General features: G+C 51.5%; 3 protein-coding genes across 3 annotated transcripts; all 3 read right to left on the bottom strand.

The window, feature by feature from the left end:
* Window positions 1–3,374: 3,374 nt before the first annotated feature.
* Window positions 3,375–5,927, bottom strand: J4E85_002569 (uncharacterized protein; the record flags this gene model as incomplete). Its single annotated transcript, XM_051466847.1, has 3 exons — window positions 3,375–5,444; window positions 5,492–5,637; window positions 5,690–5,927. The coding sequence occupies 3 exons, from the start codon at window positions 5,925–5,927 to the stop codon at window positions 3,375–3,377; spliced, it is 2,454 nt and encodes an 817-aa protein (XP_051329702.1).
* A 5,562-nt stretch (window positions 5,928–11,489) lies between these two features.
* On the bottom strand, window positions 11,490–11,699 carry J4E85_002568 (uncharacterized protein; the record flags this gene model as incomplete). The annotated part of the gene is made up of 2 exons (XM_051466846.1): window positions 11,490–11,504; window positions 11,547–11,699. The coding sequence occupies 2 exons, from the start codon at window positions 11,697–11,699 to the stop codon at window positions 11,490–11,492; spliced, it is 168 nt and encodes a 55-aa protein (XP_051329701.1).
* A 1,427-nt stretch (window positions 11,700–13,126) lies between these two features.
* On the bottom strand, window positions 13,127–13,699 carry J4E85_002567 (uncharacterized protein; the record flags this gene model as incomplete). Its single annotated transcript, XM_051466845.1, has 1 exon — window positions 13,127–13,699. The coding sequence occupies one exon, from the start codon at window positions 13,697–13,699 to the stop codon at window positions 13,127–13,129; it is 573 nt and encodes a 190-aa protein (XP_051329700.1).
* Window positions 13,700–17,816: the final 4,117 nt, after the last annotated feature.

Genomic DNA, 17,816 nt, shown 5'->3' with positions numbered 1-17,816 from the left:
TCAAGCGCGATCATAACAGCTCGATACTCACCATAGATCTTATTTAGTACGCACAACCGCCATAGACATCACCACCTAGGTAACCCAGCATTGCTCGTACGAAGATAGTGACTAGCAGAAGCAAAAGAACAAGCAAGAAATGAAGCGGAAGAGGGGGTCTCACCTCGTCGTGATGAGCCCAGAGTGGAGCAAAGTGAGCGAAGTTCTAACACACCAGCAAGCCTTTCGTGCCGGCGTGGACTACGTATGCGACATTCTCGTTCGCCTTGTCAGACATCCCGACTTAGGCTATCCTCTTTCGTCGGTCAGTACCGTGTCTGCCAGCATCAACGGATATAGATCACGCGTCAACAACTCCAGATCCACCGGAAGAGCTTCTTCGTTATCATGCATTCAAGACTTCCATGCTGGTGCCACGACGGCTTTGACGAACATGGAACTGAGAGCAGTAAACAGTCGACTCAAACGGGAAGCGAAAGACATCATCGCGTGTTTGGAACTGTTGGTGCACCATGAGTTTGTACGTTTGATGGAGCTAGAAATATACGGAAGGCGGTCGGATCCGGACGCTATGCGAAGAATGGACGAGTTGCGAACTGTCAGACGGATGGTGGGTACAATAAAGCTGATGAGGTGAGTCTCAGAATTGAGAGCGATGGTGTCGGAAGTGAAGTACGGTTCAAATATTCAGGTATGCCGTCATTTGGCATGCTGAAATCGAGGTCTTGGTCATGTTCGTGATGTAGAGAAGAAAGAAGGAGCATTCGCGTGTGATGACGTAATGCCGATGAGCCGATTGGCCAGGGTCCAAAGCTAAGCCCAATACAGACTAAGCCTCCTTTTGTGTGCTGAAAGTCAACAGAATCCCATTCATTGTCGTCTCCTCTGTGCGCATTCGTTCTCTACATGTTTTCACCATCGCACACTCGCTCGCCGAACTTCCTATCTGCACACACTGCCAAATGTACAACGGATTACCTAGGTGTTGTGTTTATAATCAGCATAATGTGACAGCAAGGTCAAGGTGAAATAACAAAGCGTGCATTTCACACAACACGACTAGGCACTCGAACTGTATATTATGAGTCCCACCGTCGACGCAAGTCATTCTATACCCCGTCGCTCAACTAACCATGTCTCAACCACCAGATGACCACCCAGCCACCGCTGTCGACGGATCTCAGAAAGCACAAAAGAAACCTATAATTCCACATCGAGACAACAATGCCACCCAGAATCATGTCTGGCAGCTACCTAATACCAACAGCTTGGACAATCCATTCTTATACGCCACCACCCAATACACTATTCTCTCCAGTCTTGTCGAGCATCTTCGGCCCCAAGATGTTCTCCGGCTAGCTCAAACTTCACAGACGGTGTACTCAAACTTGGACTTCTCAAGCGCCGCTAGCCGTACCAATCTCCGTACAAAGGTACTGTGTCCCGGCTTTGGCGTGCAGCAACGCAAACTCACGCACAAGCCTGCTAGCGAAGGAGAATGGCACGTACAAGTATTGTGTGGCAGCGAGATCAACGATCCAGACATGGAAAGCCGTCCATGTGTCACCTGTGGCATGAACACTTGCGATGAATGCAGGTTACATGTGACGTACCATTCCATGACTGAGGATAATGGACCACACGGATTAAGATGGTGGGCAGGGCACATCATGACGATGAACGCTCCTGTTCGCCTTCTCCCGCCTAACGAGCCCATCTACCGGTACCCACCTGAAGAAGATGAAGAACAGCCACCCTGGAAGCTACCGCTTGGCAAGGGTCGACCCCAGCATGACTGTGGCCGTCTCGGCTTACCATTTGACTCCAATCTAGTCGCCCAAGCCGAACCGATTGACAATCTACTTGATCAAAATCTTGGCAATACTCTATTCCTCAGAACCAAGGGTAGTTCACTTTGCTCTTCCGGTTTCAGGCCTGTCGCTGGACCGCTGTCTTCGGTTACTACAGGTCGTCTTAACCGACTCTGCACGACGTGCTCAGCCACGGAGGTCAAGCACCAGTGTACTTGCACACTTCGAAAGCGGTTTCTCGACCAATGGCTGTGCATTGAATGCTACCTCGAGAACGAAGTTGATGTTGATGTTGCGCGAATGATGAAGATGATGGAGGGAGATGAGCCAGGAGAGTGTCCGTGTGGGAGCTCATTCGATACACAGGACCAAGATTCGTGGTTTGTATGCGAGTGGTGCGATGGTCGGGTGATCGGGTCTAAGAAAGCCACTGAAGATGAGGAGGCGGCAAAGGATTTCGTACCGGATGAGGAGGACGAAGACAAGGAGGGCGCCTGGCCGGAATTTCTTCCAGATGGGGACCGACCCAATCTGGATGGCACTCGGATTGACCAGGCCATCGTGGCTGCGGGCTCGGCCGCGCCTGGTCTGCATCGACACTTCGTCTGTCATGAGTGGCTTACCCGGAAGCAACATGTGCAGATGGATGCATACAAAAAGAAAATGGAGGAGGGCAAGGAGGGAGAATTCAGTTTCAAGTGGTACCGCCCTCATAGCTTATGAAGCAATAACGGGGAAATCAGGGGTTCAGCTTACGATGTATATCGGAGCTGCTCTAATGTCATAGTATACACTAGCATCCACACATAGTTCGATGAAAGTAGTCGAACAATAATGGGAGAGGCCAGACGATTGAAGCAAGATCTGTTTGTCACATACACTTCTTTGTAGTCAAACTAATTTTACCATAGCAAGCGTCCATGGACTGATCTAGATATTCATATACGTCATCAAAGTGTATCATCCATGTTGTGCACTGACCATAAGCTTCTCAACTAGAAGGCGAACTTGTACTAGACATACAGATCCACACATATACACATACACTCCTATCTAATGTCTCACAACACGTTCTTCCCGTTCCTAGACGATGCCGCCTACTCCCGTCGCCGCAACGCCGACCTCATGCTTGCGTACCAGCGGCAGAAGAACAAGATCGAAGCAATGGCACCCTTTAGTACACCTGATTTGGAAGCGGAATACAGTACCAAATACAGGGATCTACATGCAAAATTGGGCGGTGTGCAAGAGCGTGACAAAGTTGTGAGGGAGGCGATGAGAATGACTCTGGGGAACATGACGCGAGATGAGATCATAACTTGGAGCTTGAGGAGTGAAGCATATGGTAGCGAGAGTAGATACCCGAAGTGGTCGGGGTAGTGAGGAGATGTATTATTAATACGAACATTCTGTGCTTCTAAATGCTAGCCATTCTTGAGCGCCGATGATGCAAATGCGGATGCTGCGCCAGACCGAGACACCAATTACGCTAATACGCCCGACATGCAAAACGCCATTACCCGAGATGGGTCAAAAGAAAAAGAAAAAACGCGACGCAGATATCTATGCTTCTTCTTGAGTCGCTGGCATCGCTGACCATGCAGTCGATGTACAACTCGTGCGTGCCTCGTGTTCATCAGCCTTCCTCGCATCGCGAACCGCAGCGTCAACGGCGTCGTGAAGATCAAGATGGAAGAACGGCCTATCAACACCGTAAATCGGGTAAAACTTCTGCTTCTCACTCGTAGAAGACAACTGTACCTCAAGTGCATTTGTTTCTGTGGAGTCCTTGCCCTGCTCTTCGTCCCTGGTTCCCAATGCCCTCCGTGCAGCTTCTACTTCTTTTTGCTCTTCGCATGTCGCGCCTGCGAGACTTGCCGACACGGTGTAGGCTGGACACCAGTTTCCTGTGTATTTTGCAGTTACGACAGCAGGGAAACCAAAACCTGCAAAAGCGAGCGCTTTGCGGGTCCACCGATTGTGCACACCAGCAAAGTGCCATTCGACCAAACCGGGCGCTGCATGGCGATCAAGCGTCTCGCGTAAGCTCTTCAATCCGTCGATGCTGGTAATGTCGAGAATATTGACTGTGGAGAAGTCAAGAACGACGGCTCGCAAGACGGGCAGACATGACGACTCTTCGATGAGCTTCTCCGTGGGTGGCGCGTCGCACCACAAACGATCACATGCGCGGATACCGTCATCCGCTTGAGTCCGGCGGGTGTTTGAGGTGATGTAAGAGGCAAGGTAGTCAACATGATAAGCTTGGTTGATGTAGTTGAAGTTCTCGCTGAAACGATAGATAAAGACGCCGGGGTATGCTGGCTCTACGGTGATGTTCGGGTTGTGGTTGTCTGTGACGTCGTAGGGCATATACACTTGCCGAGCTTCCTGCATAGCTACAGCACGATGCGTCTGTTCCCCGTGTGGTTGCGAAGACAACGACGCGCTTGATGTCGACAGGGACTGATCGCACGAGCGGTCGTCGCGTACGATGCGCGTCACCTCAACAGCACCCCGGAACTTGCCTGGGCTTTTCGCCATGCGGACGAGCAGCATTGCAAAGGAGAGGCCAACAGTAATGTAGATCGCCGTCTCGAGATCGGTGAAGAATGCGATGACGACACCACAAACCCAGATGAATAGCTCGAAAGGCGACAGCTGGTAGTACTTGTGCAAGTCCTTCGGTCCTTTGATCAAATCGACGGTGGAGTGTATGATCAGACCAGCAAGCGCTGCGTTCGGGATATAGTAAAAGACAGCTGTAAGCGCATACAACGCCAACACTAGGACCACTGCGCTGAAGACGCCGGATAATGGAGTTCGCACTGCAGCCTTGGAGAGAACAGCAGAAGCACCGAAAGAGCCTGTGCACACGTAACCGCCCACAAAAGGACTCAGTATGTTGGCAGCACCTTGTGCGATCATCTCCTGTGAAGGGATGACGGTATAGTTGTGTTTGCGTCCGAAGTTCTTGGCGATGGCGATGTGTTCGACGATAAGGATGATGATGATCGCCGGGAGTTCTGTAGCCACCAAGCCAAAGAGCTTTCCGTCCATCTTTGGTACACCTGCATGGCTGAAACCCTTCTCAATATGACCTACGATCCGGAACTTCTCTTCGCCTGCAGGTGTTGTCTTATGTACCAGCCAGCTGATAAGCGTGTACAACAAGATAGTGAATGTGAGACGCAGCGAGGAGATCATAGACCACATCTTCTTCTTCCGAGGTTGTCGCACCTCCATCTTAGCGCATAGGTTCTTGATCAAGTATAGGAGTACGATGGATGTGATACCGATCGCCGCATCCAGTCTTGCCGTGGGTAAGCCCTTCAAGAAGTTGACGTACACCTTGTACGGAGACTCACGCGTGTTGATCCCTGTAATGCCCATCAAAGTCGGCAGCTGTGTCGAGATGATAGTAATACTGGCCGAGGTGACAAATGCTGAGATGGGAATGTACGGGATGAACTCGATGATGAAGCCGAGACGAAGGATACCGAAGACGAGAATAATGGCGCCAGCAAGGAAGCTTAGCGCATGTGCAATCTCCTGAGGTTGATACACCCCTGGGTGTTCCGCTTCAACTTTGCTGACGGCGCTTCCAATCAGTAAGGACCCAACTGCTGTCGTCTATTCTTGGATTAGCTGGTTACGGTATAGTGAAATGAATAGCTTACACCGATGACGATATCTCTAGATGTACCAAAGATCCAATATAAACACGCGCCTGTAAACGTAGTGTAAAGACCAAAGGCGGGTGACAGCCGCGCAAGCGAAGCATATGCCATGGCTTGTGGAACGACGACGAGACCGACCGTGACACCTTCATTTTCTTTAGCAATGGCCAGCAAGGGGTCCAGGGGTTTTGTAAATACCAGCGATAGCATCTCCAGCCAGCCAATGTAAGTTATACCGCCTCAGCCACCGTGCGCTCGGAAATAGTTCGCGTACATAACTTGCGGCGCCATGTGAGGTGGGAATGAATTCGCGGAACCATTCTGCTACCGATGGATCGTCTTCGATGTACGTCTCCCCAACTGTTTCGTGCGCAATGTCCTTAAGGGAAGTCCTCTGCGCGCTGCGGTCTTCTGAAAAGGTGGGTAGATATTTCATAGTTCTGCTGTTGATGTCCGTATTTATGTGTGTGGATAGAACCAGGCTACCAGAGAAGAACTGCGACCTTAAATTGATAGGCGCATGTACGCCGGGTCAAAGTGATGTAACAAGAATAAGGGTTGTGGCAGTTGCGTCCGGTCAAACTTGGTACGCCAATCTGGGAGGTCGTGGATATAATACAATGACAAAGTTGTTTGCACAGAGAAAAGAGGAAATCACCAGGTTATGAGTAGACGGACCGAGCGCTTCTGTAGGAATCGGGACGTGTTATCCATTGAATTGACGCACAGTCATGCGCTGTGCTTGGAGCATTTCACCGATGTTCCGAAAGTTCTCTTCGGGCGAGAGGTCTTGGCAAAAGTCGCGCCGATAAGATACTGCAACTCACCGCTGTCACTGCCATCTCGAAACGCGATACGCGTCTGAAACGCCATAATTCGGTCATTTCGAAAGTATTGGGTCCCTCTCGAAATGTTTTGACGTCTTCATACGTTCATTGCGCGTGGTGAATGTATCCAGTCGCGACGCGTGCAAATCGGTACCTCGCCGGCAGGTCTGGCGAGATCCGCGGATTCACGAACACATCTTGGCAAAACGGAAGTCGGTGTGGCAAAGCCGCAATTGGACGATGTTGGGACGTGAGGAGGTGCAGGTGATGATGGGGATGCGGCGACGAAGCGATCAGGAACAGTGTTCTGGTCCATGTGTCAGTGCCAAGCTTCACGCCACGACACTACGCCAAGCTTCAGGGGTCCACTTCGAGCAAGTGGTCGTGCGCGCTGCGGGGAGGAACCAGCAGTTTCGTCACCTGGTCATCTGGGTGTTCGACTGACAGACGACATGAAGCTATCGCTGGCTCAATTATTGGTGTATCGACTAGAATACTTTCTTTGATCTGCTGCTATGTATGTAAAAAGGCTAGAGACTTCTTCCGAGGAAGAGCGGTCACGGGGAATATCTACGATTTGACGCAACAAGCAAATGTACATCGCATACGGCGATCATCTTGGTATGTATCTTGCCGAACGGGACTAAGTTCATGCATTCACCGGTGGTGCCCTGCGTGATCCTACCAGGACAAGCGTGCAGTAGACTCAGGCCTCTTAGTCCAGTCCCCATGGATCTTCGAAGCCAGCAGCTGACTCGACGTCTTCCAGATCTGGTAGATCATCTAAATCGTCATCGTGGCCATTTTCGTCCTCGTCTTCGTCCTCGTACTCGTCTTCTGATTCATCCCCCACGTGAGCATGCATAGAGTCCTTCTCGTCGCAGATACAGCAAGTACATTCAACGTGCTCACCCTGGATTCTCTTCCACTGGCGGATCATAGCTCGTCCCAAACGTTCTCCGAGGATGCACTCGCCGTTCACGTACACCGAAAGAGACCCGTCGCGGTTCTCAGCGTAGCCAAACTCGTCCAGAGGCAGACCCGCAAAGTCAGCCGCCGAATGGTCCTCCTCGTCATCTCCGTCCTCGAATTCCTCTTCTTCTTCTTCGCTGTTATCTTCGGCGTTCTCACTGGTGGCATCATCCTCGGTGCCCTGTTCGAGCTCTGCGATCTCGCCTTTGCACCAGTTGCACATGACTTTTGGCATGATGTCTGGTGTGAACTCCGTTCCGCAGCCACACACATGAATGTGGCCTTGTCCGACCTCGCTTGCTTTTACAACATGGCGGCGCAGCTGTTCATCAACGTTTACCTCCTCGATATAGCAGTGCATACACAACCATCGGTCTAGGAAGCGCTTCCGTAGGGTGCAGGAACAAGGCGCGACACCTTGATTTTGGCGTTCCAGGTAACAGGAAGGGCATGCGAGGTCTTTGCGCTTGTTGACGGTCAGATTGAGGAATGAGACGATGTTATTGCCAGAGTAGGGGAATTGTGTACGCCCACGGGGACTGATGAACTGGTGGGTGCCCAAATTCAGATCGAGAATCGGCTCAATCGGCTCGGGATCGCCTAGAGCACCGATATTTAGGGGAATATGCACGCGGCCTTGGTCATGGCGAGGTAGCATATCCTTGACAGGTAGATGCCAGGCGCTGCCATCGGAGTTCTTAGGTGGATATACTGCAACAGCCATGGGGTTGAGGAAGTAGTAGCCTGCCCACCATCGACGCTGATCGAGCCCAGAATCGTCTGTCATGAAGTTGTAGAAAACATGGATGCGGCACTCGTCGCAAGTGTTGACACCACATCCCACACACGGGTGTGACTCTGCTCCAAATCCACCTTTCGGGCAAACCATCACAGGATGGAATGTCTTCGCTGGACAGGGGCAATGAGTAGACATCCTGACGAACGAACCGAATCCGGAGCACAGTGTCTTGGAAAGAAGATTGGCCTTTGCGCTTGCATCGTCCATGCGAATGTGGCCATGAACAGTTTGGCAGAGCTGAGTAAGAGTGACGAGCCTTTCCGGTACCAGGAGCGAGACTAGGGCCTGCAGATCGGAATTAGTAAGGCGCATAGAGTAAGAGGCTCACAGACGTATGCCTTACCTCTTGTATTGGGTACAAAGCCAGAGCGGCCGCGAGGGGATTGGTGATATTTGACACCGCCGGCGGTAGCGTCCAGGCGCGCTGCGCTGTCTGCTGCACTGACGACATCGCACAAAGCCTTCTTGAATGCTTTCAGGACTGCGGAGTATTGAAGCAGTCGCAATCGCAATAGAGCACGCCTGCACTGTCTGGCCTTGTCGAAAGGATCGTTCAGGTACGTCTGTTCGATTGAAGTTACTTCCGCATTGCAGGGGCGCGAAAGAGGAAGACGGGAGTGAGTGCAGAATTGAATCAGGTAGGTACCCGAGTGACGTCGTCGCGTAGTAAGAGCAAGAGAGCTCTGGAGGCAGTCGCACATGGCACGTGCGCCAGTAGCAAACAAACACCATATCCACCGCCAAGTGAGATTAACAGCTACGGTGTCATGCCAACCTGGGGAAAAGACTGAACAGGTCTGCAGCCTACATTAATACAGAAACATGCAGGAACCTAACGTTGATATAGGCTCCGGGCCTGTTCGGATTTTTTTCATGTATGCGTTGCCACGTTCAATTCGTTTTTCAGCTACCTAGCCACTCCAAGTGAGACCTCATATCAGTTGAACCTGTCTCACCTAGAACTGCATTGGTAACTTACCCCTTATCATACACTTCCGACATTTCCCACGATCCCTTTTAGAAGCTCAGGGACCATGACCGCGGCATCACCTTTGAACATCCAGTCGCCCGCCCAAACGCATCCAGGCTCGTCATAATACTCTTCTATATTGAAATATGCGACCCTCGCACCAGCGTTCCGAGCCTTGGGTATATACATCGCCGCCGGAAGGACGACGCCACTCGTACCAATTACCAGCAAGAGGTCGAGAGGTTCAGAACAGACGAAAGTGTGTATAGCCTCGGTGAGGTTGCTCGATAAACTTTCGCCGAAGAGTACAACGCTCGGTCGCATGAGGCTGTCGCACCGTGGGCAATGAGGGAGCTGGGTATGATCGAGAGGAGGCAGAGGGACGGACGCGTCGCTGATGTCGGATGTGATCGTGAGCGCCTCGGTGGCAGGATAGGAGACGGGCGTATTGTATTCGCAACGTTCGGCAGAGTCTGAGGCGTGTTTGCTGCATTTCATCTCGAACAGGGTGCCGTGTACTTGCGCGACCTGCTCGTCCGGTATGCCCGCTCGTTGACATAGACCTAGGTATTGTTAGTGGACATTGTTCCGGCCTCTAGCCTTGAGAGCATGCTTACCATCGATGTTTTGATTGATTGCGAAGAATTCACTCTTTTCCTTTGCGAGTTTCGCAAGCGCGATGTGCCCCCGGTTTGGCTTTGCCTCTTGCGCGCGCTTCATCCGATCGCTGAAGAACCACCATACCTTCACCGGATCTTGCGCCAGCGCATCGATGTTCGAAAGCTCGTGAGGCTCCATACCTCTCCATCTTCTGTCATCGCCGCGAAATGTCGAAAGCCCCGAAGCAACCGACAAACCAGCACCCACGAGGGCTAGAACACGTTTCGATGATCGCAGGTACTGTGTGAAGGATGTGAACTCGTCCATGTCGATGTCAAGAGCCGGGTCGGGGGTGGAAGTGCCGCGAAACTTGCGCGTCTCTTGCTTCGCTCGAAGTGCTGATGTCGCCTTCGATTTGGTAGTAGATGATGAAGTCTGAGGCCTTCGAGGCGGGTTGCGGTTGATCCCTCCGAGCGCAGTCGCCATTTCCTTGGTATGGAAACTACTTTCCGCTGTGGAAGATGCGTCGCTCGTCATGGTGTTGGGTATGCCGTTGATGCATAGTGAAGCCTTTGAGCAATGCACCTAGGTATACTGAGTGGACGCCTTACAATGTTTGAGATGACTCATATGAGCTTGATGTATCCGCGCACATCGCATTGATCAAATTGCAATGACTCTGATCTCTACCTTAGCATCGTTGGGTACATTGCAACGCTAATCTGCCGGAGGCGTCTGAGGTGGTAACCTTGGAACGCATCTATGCATAACCATGGTAACAGTAGTGGGTGCGCGATGTGTGTTTGTAAGGTGGCTCACATCTCGTTTCTCTGGAAGAAGGAGACCTGTAAAGTCGAGAATATCTGAACAAGGACTCAGGTCATGACTATCGGTCGTACGTGATCTGTAAAGAGATGCGCCGCGTCGGTGACGCGTGAACTCGGCAAGCTCAACGCGCCCGTTCCAGGCGCGCGTCAATCAGCATCCGGAGATCATGGAAATCTCGTCAACCGTTAAGGAATGTTGCAACAGGTGTTGTACCATTAAGCTGAACGTCGCAACCGTACAGTGTTCGAATGAATTTTGCGAGGCCTGCCCGTAGTGTTCGAGGTGCAAGCATGCGCGGTGCGTGCGGGCTGAGAATGGCGCCTCCGCGGGTGAAATACACTAATTACGTCAGCGACGCGGCTGAATGTCATCCGACCACCCTCTTGCCGGTACGTCTCATCACCTCCCTGAAATATGCATCAGCCATTTTCTTCTTCAGAGTTCAGTCGATCCAAGCCCCGTGAATTACACTTCGACGTACTCTCTAGATCCTAACGACATGATCAACACATCACTATGATACGCGTACCACCGACCCAGCCTCGCATCCCACGCCAAAGCTACGACGATAGTGTCCTACCGACCGCCCTACAACACAATTACGGCTTATTATTTAAGTGGCGACTACACCCAGTGGTAAACGGCGGCAGTATCGAGTCCGACCAAGTGGATAACTGTTTGCTGCCTCTCTCCAATTTCGCCTAAATTCTCCACCCTTCCCAGCGCGTTTGCGATACGTTCACACTCATAGGCTATATCAACATTGATCAGCGTGGGAGAAAAACATTACATGCAGGGACATACGTACAATCCAGATTGCGGAAGTCTTTTGCTCGTAATGGAAAGTCGGCGATAGGCTCATTCGTCTTGACGTCGCGCATATGACCCATTCTCATCTCAGAAAGTTTGTATGTACTGTGATATTGGCGCATCGCGGTATTCCAGATACTGACACATACTTGTTAATACATGTTTCGATTATTTCGAATCCTCCGACATCACTCACTGTGCCTGAACCTGTTTGTTGAGAGCGACGTAGTTGTGATTCAATTGTCGTACCTTTTCGCATACATCGCAGACTTGCCCCAGCATATATTCCATAGCTTGCTTGATGGGTCCATCGCGTTGAGTCTCTGGGAGGGTGCCGATGGCGCGGAGTTGGGCAGCGGCTGCCTCAAGCTGCAATGCGATGTCGTAGGGGTTGTTCTCCATGATGGCAGTGGTATGTTGACGACTTCGATGGGCGAGTTCGAAGTGGTCTCTAGTCACAGTGGTATGTTGACGTCTTCGATGGGCGAGTTCGAAGTGGTCTCTAGTCACCGAGGAGTCGATCAGCCTTTAACAGCAACTCGAAACGTCTGTGCTTCTGCGAAAGGATATTCGCGGGCTTTCCAGAATGTTCAATATTGCGCGCTCTCTCTCTTCGCGGCTCTTGGGTGGATCAACTTCTCGATCCCCTGATAATCGTTACCTCACGTCGACCAAACATCCACTGAAGGGTCTCTTCAACATCATCTGCTCTTGTATACCAACTCCAAAATGCGCAACAGACAAGCTGAGCTCGCCTTTCTCGAGTCGCAGCTACACTCTACAGTCGGTCAGCTGCAAGCCATATCCATAATCCCTTTCACTACTAGTATGGAGTCCGCAACAGTCCGCATCGACATCAAGAACATACAGCAACGCCTTCTCTCCCTCGAAAGAACGGTTGTAGGTCTCCACGACAATGTGTTGCGTCTTCGGGCTTCTATGGATGCCGAAAGTCGCACACTGTCTGTTGTGTACAAAGATTTGTTGGTCAGAAAAGCAAGGTGAGTGCGCATAACGCTTTGCTTTATTGTCATACTAGAACTTGATAGGGAACACAACACACACGCGACAGCCTATAATGCTCAAGCCGACCGACATACGATTCTGCTATCTATCCACAATCCGAGGACAAATGAGCCCATTCGTGGTTTTCCCGAGACTTTGGAATGTATTGACAATATGGGGGGTAAGTACAAGCTGTGGCGTGGGCTATCGACAAGTGCGAAGCTGACCGGTCTCTCTTGCAGATCAACAGCTCGAACACTTGATCCAAGTACTTGACCCCAATCATTATCGAGGCTCTTGGACTCTTGAACAAGAGCGAGCACGGCTCATTGCTATTATCCAGGGGGTCGAGGACGTTCAACCAGCCGAGCCACTGCCTTCGAGGACTTTGGAGCATCAGTCACAAGATTGATAGCAGAATAGGAAGAATGAACTCCATGCGCAAGTACATAGCCGCCATGCCGAGTCGCTGGTCACGTTGCAGGAAACAGACAGTTCGCAGACTTGGATTTCGAGATACATAACTACTACTACACGTCTTTGTAGTCAAATCTTTCGGGGATTCCGAGATATATCAGCCTGTACCCAATTTATAGACCACCTCGTAGTCTGTTAAAGCTCAGCTGTGTAGTGCTACCCAATGATAGACCCAGTCCAAAGATGGGCATTGCAGAATGGCATATGGCGCCGAGCGAATGTCAGATCGCGCGACCGTGACGATGACCCTGTAAACGTACGTCCTCGGCAGATATCTTCTTTGCGCAAAGAGGAATGAGGTCCTCCTCAAGCATGACAGACTCCTTGGGTCGGGCTTCTTCTTCCGGCTAGCCACTCAAACCGGTAATGAGAACTTGGTACTCTTCGCTCAACTTCAGGAACTTCTCCAATACAGCAATGTCGAATTTCTTCATGCGTATACCCAACTTTAGTGCGGAAGCAAGGTTCTTCTTGCTGTCCATAGCGCATTCTTCAAATCCACGTAAGTTCTTGTTCCTTTCCAGAAACGCTTCCGGTGACTTGTAGTACGCAGCAAAACGATGAGCTTGAAGCAGCGTTGGAGGGAAGTCGATTCCATTGCGTACGCTTTGGAGGGCGTCGTTCTTGTTTTCGCGAATTCGTTGCTGAAGATCCCTGATCCCGGAAATCTCGTGTATCGATTTTGGCTGTGCTGCATTGTACTTTTTCTCTGCGGCGTTGATGTCTGCGAGGAGTTGGCCGGTCGCTTTTGTGAATGCATCCCAGTTGGCGAAGCCGGAGTTGATGATTGACTTTGTCAGGTCGCCGGTCAAGGCATGATATCGGTCTTCGTCAGACGTTGTGGGGGTAGCGGCTGGATCCGCACGATGAACTGCGCGTATGCTGCCACGTCGGGCGACTTTGTTGTGGGAGATGGCCATGGGTTATGGATGTGGGATATGGATGTGGGATATGGATGTGGGATATGGATGTGGGATATGGATGTGGGAGATGGTTGTGGGAGATGGACGTGGGAGATGGTTGTGGGAGATGGCTGTGTGCGCCGAAAGAAGTAGTCACATCTGATGTCGCCGCATAGTCTCTGAACCATGGTTCTTGACCAGTTTTGCAGTGGAAACGGCGAACAAGTCGAGCAACTCGGTATACCTTGGTTCTACTCGACAAAAGAAGTAATCTTTTCTGTTGCACAGCCAATCTCCTCTCTCGAATGTATACACATCCAATGCTATTGCATTCGGGCTCCAGATATGGGAATTAGTGTCGCCGTCAGAATGCTCATTGTGCGCAACTGCCCTTTGCGCCTGGCTGGGCTACCCAATTTGCATTCGCATGGGACTTCGACTTGGTGACCTTCATAATGGCAAGGTAATTAGCGCATCGGTCATCAACCGCTCCCAATTACATGGTCACTCACCTCCGGCTCGCGGTTATCCTTAGTCAGCTCTGGTCGTTGACGTGTCGGTAGCAGTGACGACAAATCTTCGCTGATGTTGACATTAGCCTCTCCCCTGGTCCAATAGGTGCTCCACGTTACCAAAGATGTATTCTGCTCCATGCGTGTTTGCATGAATTCATCATCGCTCAACTTCTCTCTGCGCAGCTGCGCAAGCTTTCGCGATATCTCCGGACCTCTTCGTGCGCAGACTACTACCCACTCTCGCGACCTCAATCTGGGAGCTCTGCGCAGCCACCGCGCTCATAGGCTGCGTACGCGGCTGCTCGGCTGGTTTCCAGATCATTGTCCAGAGCTCGCTTGCCAGGTTCATCGTGTAGTCGAAAGCGCCTTCCAGTAAAGGCCATATCGGCTGGTGATGCTGGTGGTCCATCGCGCGCGGTCGGTGACGGCCTCGGATGCGGATTTTGAGTATCTTTTTTCTCTTGGTCTCAAGGTGTGCCAGAATATGTGTCTTGTGAGGATGTTCGGCTACAGAAGGTGGTAGAAACGCGCCGAGAGATAAGGTCACAAGATAAGGGTCTTGATATGGCATCGCACTGATTGGAGCAGCGCGGTGGGTCCAGCAACCTTTACAGTTTGTATCCTCACAAACCCCGCAGGTAAGGATCGACCGCCTCTTCCTGTCTTCTTCTGTCCGCTATTGCACCGCGCTGATCATAGCCCATGCCGGTAGTGTACGCGCTGGTGATGTGCGGCCACTCCTTCCATCAGACTCACCGGCCCAGCATCGCGCCTGTCGTCGCAAGAGTTGAGCGCGACTGCAAAATGACTACTTTCTCGTTGGCAACTGCCTGAGCAAGGCCTTCTTGCCTTCGCGGCCCTTCCCGTTTACCCTTGCCGCACAGCTTAAGAAAGAGAAAGACCACGTTGGTGACATTGGTGAAGGGAAGTTGAGCGGATGCTGAGATTGCTATGGCACTTACCCAGTAGTGAAATGGAGATGCAGAGAGACGAAATTCGCAGCTGGATGAACAGGTTTTATGGGGTAAAGGTAGTTATGAGATCAGTTGACTCGATGGTGAACATGAGGCCTTAAAGCGTATTCAAGAGATCGGTTCTTCGGAAAAAATCCCATGTTCAGGAAGCTAGCGAGGTGTCGCGATGAGATAAGATGAAGCCGTGAGATACATACGGATGCTGCTGGCCGTTCGCGATGCCTATGTTGAGATTCAGGCTCACGGAATTGAGATGACAACTGTAGTCAGCCGCTAATTTCTTTCCGTACGTTATCATGTCTCTGAAGTCACGACGCGTCCGTAGAGATTGAATATTGGTCTGGAGAACACAATGATGGGTCCGCTGGCCAAGGAACAGACCAGTAATCAGTTTTAGAAGAATGTCGTGGATATACTCAATGGGTGGAGGAGACCATAGCAACACCGAGGACTGCAGTCAAATGCAAGCGCACGTATAAAGAAAGCTCCTTAACGTGATGATGGAAGAAAGTGGCTGGGAATGTCCGCTCTTACGTCATGCAAAGCACGGACATTGTCCGGAGATGACTCGGATCAAGCTCGAGATTTTGGAAAGACAAAACATCATAACATGACATCTCGGAAACTTCTTCGCAAAGCTTTGCACAACGCAGCGCTATGCACCTAGACGATACATCAAATTGATGAACTATGCGACGCGAAGGTACATAGTATCTAGGCAGAGGACGAGGCGATGCGGGTGCTTACTCCGGTGGCAGCATCGGCCGGCGGTACCGCTTCTGAAACGCGCCATCGTTTGGCCTGATGTCTCAGGCATCAAGGTCGGCCCATGATAATTTATGGCAAAAGCTGAACACTGGGCATCGAAGTCTCGCACATGTTCTGGTGAGTTACTCCACATACCGAAAGGAAAGAGCAAAAAACTTGGAGAAATGTCTCTGTCGACGGAGTTGGACTTGCGCCTGGAGTGAGCAGTGTGCGCCGATCTGAACTGGTGTTCAGTTGCATCACGGCAATGGCGGGTTATACTAATAGCAGGCATGCCAGATTCTATTCGCCTACCGGCGCCGACCACCAGCCGTACGTCGACACCATGGCTATACCACCAGAGGCGCGGATCGCAGTGGAGCCGCTTGAACCACTCTGGCAGCCGTCAGCCGGCTGAATATTCTTGGTAGCGATCGCATCAGCCAACGCTGGACCGCAAAGAGAAGGAAGAAGGGGCGCGACCAAAGTCGAGCAAGAGGATGTTAACGGGGCGAAGTTTTGTCAGCATGATCGATGCCCGGAAGGATGAAGAGGCTCTCACTGCTGTCCCCGGAACCAAAGTCTACGCTGTAAGAAGCGCATCAAGAACAACATGCACAACAGTGCCGATCAACTCGGGAGATTCGTCGCAAGCCCAACACCGTTGGGACTCTGGCACGGGAAGCGAGCGTTGCCAATAACACCCCATCACTAAGTCTCTCAGCCAACAGCGCGTGCACGGCAATGTCCACCTGGCTATAGCCGCTGTCTTATTGCGCGGCGAATAATATATGACAGCGCATCGTGATTGTGCTATCGTCAGCGTTGGGTCACTATCGACCAGGCTTGAACTGGATGGCGAGTGTGTTGGATCGCTCGCTACCAGATCAGTCCCGCAGCTTGCCTCCGGTGAGTGATGTCTCGGTCAACCCGGACGCGCGTTTGCTCAGCGATGGCCTTCATTGCCGTCGGATGTGCCATAGGGAACAAGAGACGCTGAGCGAGTGTTTCCGCGGCTTGACTGCTGGCACGGCGCTGCTGCAGTGTAAGTGGGTACCCTCGAATAGCGTCACGTCACTGCCACGACGCCGCTGTCTGCTAGTACGCGCACCCGATCATCCTGAAGCCATTAAGTGTGGACCCTTACATCGTACCCACGCGCCCTTGATGACCAGCCGCGAGCTTCTCCGGGTGAGGGTGTGGCAGTGAGATGTCCTTGGCTGGCGAAGTGGTTCGCCTTAATGAAAACCTGGATCTGCTTTGGTACTCGCTTCTTTGACCTGGAATTTGGAAGACTCAGGAGAGGACGCGATGCTGCCCCTTTTCGCAGCGACAAGCAGCGAATCGTCCTGAGGCACTGGTCTAGCTTCTGTCCTCTCTGGTACTCACGGATCCTACCTAGAAAGCTTTGAGATACCTGTTCAAAACATGTATAAGCGAGACTGTCACGACTTATTCCAACCGAACTCCATGTATGCGGCGTCGACACCCGCCTGACTGTAACCCTTCGTTGTCACGCAGCGTCACCCGGGCTACCAAACCACCTGCATGCTGTGATCTAGATCACGTATCGGGTAAAACCAGCGACGACACGCCTCATGCACGAAGTAACAATGCTACATCTACTGGTCAAGAAGCTATCTCAGTCGCCGTGCCCTTGGGAATTCACTGTTATTACGCATACGCGAGCAACGCTAAAGGTGAATAACAACAGGTTAATGACGGCAGTTGAAACGTCGAAAAGACAGTCGTCCGCAATTCCAAGGTAATCAAGCGCGGATGATGTTAGTAAAAAGCGCCTCACAGTGTCATGTTATGCTGGAAGTTACACTCACGATGCCACTGATCATGTGACTACGCCTTCACGATTATCTTGCGGAACTTTAACATCATCCGCGC

Source organism: Alternaria conjuncta (genome assembly GCF_024043145.1).
Source record: "Alternaria conjuncta strain BMP 0040 chromosome Unknown scaffold_3, whole genome shotgun sequence".
NCBI classification, from domain to species: Eukaryota; Fungi; Ascomycota; class Dothideomycetes; order Pleosporales; family Pleosporaceae; genus Alternaria; species Alternaria conjuncta.
This window is presented reverse-complemented; position numbering and strand designations above follow the sequence as displayed.